Source organism: Poecilia latipinna, unplaced genomic scaffold (assembly GCF_001443285.1).
Source record: "Poecilia latipinna isolate Pla-1442-1.1 unplaced genomic scaffold, P_latipinna-1.0 Scaffold2272, whole genome shotgun sequence".
Taxonomy (NCBI): Eukaryota; Metazoa; Chordata; class Actinopteri; order Cyprinodontiformes; family Poeciliidae; genus Poecilia; species Poecilia latipinna.
Genome location: NW_015114888.1, coordinates 150,772 through 157,488, shown reverse-complemented (window position 1 = coordinate 157,488; position 6,717 = coordinate 150,772). Strand labels below are relative to the sequence as shown.

The following is a 6,717-nucleotide window of genomic DNA, read 5'->3' as shown; positions in this document are numbered from 1 at the left end:
AAGCGGCTGAGAGAACAATCTTTTATGTTTCATAACATTTTAACACTTTAAAGACAAACCTGCAGCCAGAAAATCTCCTAGTAAATATAATCACAGTTAAATTTATTTATTTTAACATCTTAATGCTGTGAAATAATCAAACAACTTAAAACTATTTTCACTGGTTTTCTCCTGCAGAGTGAAGAACTGATGTCTGACATGAAGCCAAACAGATTCACTGTAACAATGATGATGTACTTCAATATTTATTTTAAACTTTGCTTTGGGTTGATTTAAAATGTAATGGGAAAAGAAAATGAATATTTAGGGAGAAAGATGGTTTATGGTCAGGATGTAGAAATGAATAAAAGATGAATAGAAGTCGATGGAAAGTCCCCACAAAGAACCAAACGTGTTGATGGCAGAAATGTAATAAAAGACAAACGCAGCTGCCTGTGACGTTAGCGCTGTTTAAGGAGAACGGGCCGATCTGAACGCCGCAGCGTTTGTTAGGCTGCAGGAGCCAAACGTGGGTCTCCAACCCTCAGACTGATGAAGTCGACCGTTTCCGAGAAAATTTGTCCCCAAAGTCTCAGAAAGCTGAATTTGTCTCCAAATCAGGGAACGGCATGAATGCAGCTTTTATATTTTGTCATGGAAAGCTCTTTGTGTAGATCCCTGCAATGCTGCTGAGAGCAACTAGGGGGCGCCACAGTTGGTACGTTTCTACTCATTGAGGGTGAGAATCACTGAAATCTGTCACAAAGATCTACAACATGTAGATTCAGCAGGTTGTGTTTACACTCATTGAGCTCCATCTAGTTCTGATTCTCCACATCAGTTCATTAAAACTTTCACCTCCAGGAACTTCACAAAAAAATCATTTCAGTTCATCATAACCAGATTCCATCTGATGCTAGTTAATGAATTGTGCACTTAGATCAAATAATTATGCATGTTAAAGTTTCTAAGGGTTGCAGTCTTTGACTTTCAGCATTCACTCCTCCTGACCAGCAGGGGGCAACAGCAGAAAGTCACTTGCATTATGCCTTTGACTTTATAGCAATCCCTCATACCCAGCATGCATGCAGCCACAGTGGAGAGGAAAAACTCGCCGCTAACAGGAAGAATCGTCCAGCAGCTCTTCTATAGGAAGTTTATAATCCTAACTTCCTGTCACATGATCCTGTTGGAACAAAGTCTATTTCTGATTGTTTAAAGGTTTCCAAACTTTTCCAGGCTTAGCTTCTGGGCTAATGCTACAAAATATGTAAAGAAACAACTTTTACAATGTCTCACTTTTATTCAATTTCATTGTTTAGCAGAACTACTGATTCATATCTTTTAACTTTAGTCGGTCATGTTAAGGGTTTTTGTGGCTTGTAGAGCAAAGAACCTTGATAAATTTGTTTATCAAGGTTGATTAAAGGTTTTGCTGCTGACTGAACAGAAGCCAAACACACACAGAGAAACTGAGTCATTTTATTTCTGCTTTCAGACGAGCCTCAGCTTAGCGTTGCTGCGCTGCATGTTGCACATCATCTCATTCCTTCTTCTTAGGCATGGAGGCAACAAGCAGCCAGTAGATGGAGTAGCAGGTTCCTGCAGAGAACAGACATGAGTAGAAGAAGAATCTGGCTCCTTCCTGATCCTCAGCGAGTTTAAAACCGACATTAATAAAACAAGTAACATGGTGAAAATATGACTTTAAATATGAGTCTCTCTGTTTCTTTCTCTTTAAATAACCAAAATTATTGGGGATCTGCAGCAGTACTCAGAAAGGTGGTTGTCATAGCAACCTCCATCTGGATGGAAGCAGAACATGGCGCCCCTGTCTCGTTCAGCGCTGCTGTCAGACAGTGACCCCTGCTGGCCAGGAGGCCTCAGTGCTGCAGCTTTCTGAGCCGCTCCGGCCCTGTGACCTTCAGTCTGGTTCTGGTCCAACCCGATAAGGTCCAGATGCAGCTCATGTTCATAAGCACATTACATCTTCTGCTGCTAATGATTAGTTTAGTAATCGATTGATCAGAAAACTAAACCATCACCACTTCCTGGTCCAGCTCCATATTTAAGTTTTATCATTTTCAAATAAATAACAGTTTTTAACCTTTTTTAACCATTTTAACTTTTGTTTAATATCATTGTATTTTATTAATCTAGTCTGTGATTGGCTCTTACCTGCGACAGTCAGCAACATGGTGGCCCGGTACAGCAGAACATCGCTGGTTCCTCCCTTGATATGGACCGGCAGCCCGTTGTCTTCCTGTAACCATGGAAACCACAGGGGACATCAGGTGGCGATTAGAGGATATTTCTTTATTTCTGACATGATTTTAGTACAAGCAGCCAGAAAGCTGCAGGATTCAAACCTACACCTCAGTTTGCTAAAGAACAGAAGCAGAGCAGACTTCCTGTCTGAGACGAGCTTCAGCCAATCATAGCGGACGACAGACTGCGACACGATTGGTCAACTTCCTGCTAAAGACTCACGTTCAGAGTTTAGATTTCATTTAGTCTATCAAGGTGTTAATGTTAAATAAAACAGAAGAATCGACCTGCATGTCGACCCGACAGCGCCTCCTGCAGGCCACTGAGGTCACAGCGACAGGAAGGAGGAGTCCGCAGGAAACGTAGCTTTAAACTAAGCCTAGATGAAACTAAGGTAACTTCAGGTTATCCTTCCACTGAAACACAACAGTTCATATTTCCAACTCGACGTTTAAAACAAAGTGACTCTTTCAAACCTTCCTGAAAATGGAAACCTGAAAAACTCACTTTGACCATTTGATCTGAGACAATAAAACATCTTTTGAAAATGTTCATATTTACATTTGAACTTTATAAAGTTAATCATTATGATTAATCCGATTAATCACGTTTAGAAATCGATTGACAGAACTATTATTACTGCAACAGCAAAATCTCAAACTAAATTTTACCAGATCCAGTAATGAGATTCAGTGTAACTCTTCATTTTGCCACGTGAGCAGGGCTGGAAAAGCAGCATCTTTGGACCGCGCCGTCTCTATGGCAACCAGTAGGCCTGGTCACCATGGTAACTGGTACCTTGGGAGCCTTATCTGTCCAACCGGAGGTAAAAATGTGGATTTTACTGAACTCCAGGTGGAAAAGTGAATATTTACTGGTTTCTCTCGACCCGGTCTGGTTAAACTGATCAGTTACTGTTCTGATGGTTCTGTTGCCGGGTCTTCCGGTCCGGTCGGCCGCTGAGCAGGCGGTGGAGTCTCACCTGGAAGAATTTCTGCGCCTCAGGAACTTTGTTCTTCAGGTTTCTGCTGGAGCTGCTGAAGGCCCGGACGGCCGCCAGGGGAACGTTCTGGAAACAAACGGAAACGCGGTTAAAACGCGGAGCTTCTGAAGAGACCAAGGAAAACATTTAACCAAGAAAAAACTCTAGAAGGAAACAGAATCAGCTGCAGAGACTCCAGGTTCAGCCGCACTAATCAGCTTTTCCTAAACATGCTAAATGTTCTGCAGGTTCTCTAATAGCTGATCAATAACTATGATCTGTGAAATCCAGGGACCAATCAGAGCTGATCAACAGAGGCGGATCCGCCACGTCTTCCTGTTTCTGTCTGAAGTTTCGAGAAAATGAAAAAAAAAATTATTTCAGGATTTTGTGTTTTTTGTAATTTGTTCATTTTTCCTCCTTTGAATTGTTTGTTTTCCCTTCAGGACAATAAATAATAATCCAGATTATTTATTCTGGAGTAATCTGAGCTCCGCTTCTGGATTCATCCGAGCCAGACGGACAGATTCTAATCCATTCTGGTTCTGTTCTGGTTCTGTTCTGGTTCTGGTTCTATCGGATCATTTCTTCTTGTCCTGTTTAAATATTATTTCCAGATCAGATCTAATCTGGATGAACTTTTCTAGAACTGAACTGAATTGATAAATAAACAAATGGTGCTGCAGTGGCCTAGTCAAAGTGCACTCCTGAAGAGAGCTGGGCTTTGACTAGGTCAAGCTGGAGCAAAACCTACACTGTCTCTTTAAGAACCTGCATGTCTCTCTGTTCACAGGAAGGTCAGACTGGACAGCTGGGGGCGGGACTTCCTGCACCAGAGCCAACCCTGTCGCAGTAACACGACACCAGAACCAATCAGAGAGCAGAACTCATCCCAAAGGACAAAACAAACAAAACAGCACAAAGTTCAGCTGGAGGTCATCAGCTGACCAGAACCAGAACTGGGTCTCACGGGGTTAAAGGTCATTAAGGTGGAGAAATTCAGAAAAAGATCTTTAGAAATAAATTAACTTTTTTTCCATGAAATTTGAATCAGAGATTTCAGATGAAAACTTTTTACTTACTCATAAAGGATTTATGACAAACTTTGATCTGAAAACACAGATTAACAGCGTTAACCCCGAAGGTTCTGGACCGGGTCAGAGCTACAGAACCAGAACCAGAATCTGAACTGGGGCAGAAAGACGATCCGGTTCCTGTGGAGCAGAAAATAATTTCCCCTGAAGTTGCTGAGAAGTTTCTGCTTTTTTGTGACATTAAAGTTTTCATGAAAAATCGGAACAAAAATTCAGACGTGAAGAAGAAAACGTCGTGGGAGCGAAGTAAGGCTGCAGCATCATGCTGCGGGCCGGGACCGGCTCGGTGGCGCCGCCCTGGAGGTGGAGCTATAAGCGGTTCATGTCCAGCATGTGTGGGGTCTGCAGAGCTGCTAGCTAGCTTTTTCATGACCTTTGACCTGTAGCAGTCCTGGATGGAGGGTCATGACCCTCTCTGCTGACTGATGGGTCCCTGGAGTCTGGACCGGTTCTGGTTCTGTTCACACCGTGACACAGATGGAGGGAGAGGAGGAGGAAGACCCCGAGGAATGGGACAGGCTAATTCCCGGAGCTGTCCTGCTGCCGTTTAAATGTTTATGAAAAAATGGCCAGAATTTTAACAAATATGGAGAAAAACATGAAATATTTCATCATCATGCAGAAAATAAAAGACACATGAATCCAGAAAAAGGCAACAGGGATGTTTCCCTGTGGCTGCAGCACCGCAGGCTGCCGTCATGGCGGACGTGCGGCGCTGCACTCGGCCCAGCAGGTGAGCAGCAGGTGTGAGTCTGAGGCAGAACCGTTGAACCTGCAGCCGGCGCTCCGCCCGGATCATATCTCTGCCCCCCCGACACGGCGACCCCCCGGGGTCAGAGCCGCTCTGCCTCTAACCGAGTCAAAGTTCACCTCAAACGGATCACTAGACAGAAAAACAGGAGAAGAAGAGCCAGGCTCACCAGAAGGCGATTCATGTCGAGCTGCTGCCTGCGCTACCTTCACAAGGACACACACTCACACACACTTCCTGGCTGTCGGAGTTTCTGAGCGTCTGCCAAACTACGATCAGCTGCAGAGGCCAAACTGCCTGCAGGAAGGGAGAGCGACAGCTCCGGCTGCACGCACACACACACACACACCCACACACACACACACACACACACACACACACACACACTCTCAGTCCCTGCTGGAGATATTTACTACCCTGCCTGCAGCTCAGCTGACAACAGCATGGCTGCCACAGAGAGAGAACCGTCCTGGTTCTGGTTCTGGTTGACCCTCAGCTCACACCACCAGCTGTTTGCTTCCTTCAGACTAAACCTCTTCTTTATTTCCCTAAAATAATATTTTTTCTGCCTAAATCATCTTCTGGAAGGAAAAACTTTTCTTAGCAAAAATCACTTTTGGTAAAAAAAAATGACTGAGGACGTTTCTGTAGGAAAGTTCCAATATTGATCAGTTTATCAGGCTGATCGTTTAGACCACATGTGTCAAACTCAAGGCCTGCGGGCCACATGTGGCCCACCATGTCATTTTATGTGGCCCCCCTACTGTTTTATAGGTCCATGATTGACTTAAAATAAAGAATAAAGAATAAAACTGAGACATCGACAAGCTAACATCAAAACGGCCAAGAAAAGAAAAATCAATTTACAAGTAAGACTGAATGAAGATGTGTGAGTCGGTGTCAGGGCTGCAGGTGGCGCTAGACTTTTTTTGTTATCCCTCATCTTGACCGACAACATAAAAAAAAAAAATCTGTCATGTACTATTTTTATCCGTTAAATTACAATCATATTAACATCGGATATTTAGTCGCTGTTTATTAACTAAACAGTGGTTTATTTAGCAGGGATGCATCTAAAAGTTGCAGTCTGGAGGGCTGCAGCTGGGCCCTCCTGATTGGTTCCGTCAGTGTGGCCCGTTGAGGGGGGCCAATATGCAGAAGTGGCCCTCGGTCAAACTGAGTTTGACACCCCTGGTTTAGTGTTTATCTGCTGCTGCTCTGATTGGCTGGTTTGTTTACTGGTTGGAATGATCAATATGTGTTTTTATTGATCGGTTTTAGTTTCTGTCTGCAGTAAATCAGATGCAGCTTTGAATGAATGACTTTTAGACAGAAAAGGAAACGATGCAAAAAACAATAAAACAATGAAAAAATATTTAGAAAGTCAGGAAATGTTGTTTTGTATTTGCAGCTTAGTAAAGTCTAGAGTCCAGCAGGCCATCGGTTCTGGTTCTGGTTCTGGACTGAGGCAGACCGGGATTCAAACCCACAGCCTTCATGCTGCCGGCCAGCAGTGGTACCGGCCGGGTTCTGCTGGTCTGCAGCACGTTTGGACTTTTCAAGCTGGTGAAACCGTTTTGTGTTAAAACTTTCTTACTATTATATTAATCTAAGTTTAAAGGTCAAGAGGTCAAGAGGTCAAG

The 6,717-nt window shown here is 43.6% G+C and overlaps 1 protein-coding gene across 1 annotated transcript; it reads right to left on the bottom strand.

Moving 5' to 3' along the window:
- Nucleotides 1-1,441: 1,441 nt before the first annotated feature.
- Nucleotides 1,442-5,393, bottom strand: cox7a1 (cytochrome c oxidase subunit 7A1). The gene is made up of 4 exons (XM_015018424.1): nt 5,244-5,393; nt 3,230-3,316; nt 2,158-2,242; nt 1,442-1,581 (listed from the first exon to the last, which is right to left on the bottom strand). Exons 1-4 carry the CDS (start codon nt 5,256-5,258, stop codon nt 1,523-1,525), a joined length of 246 nt encoding a protein of 81 aa, XP_014873910.1. The 5' UTR covers nt 5,259-5,393; the 3' UTR covers nt 1,442-1,522.
- Between the last annotated feature and the right edge of the window lie 1,324 nt (nt 5,394-6,717).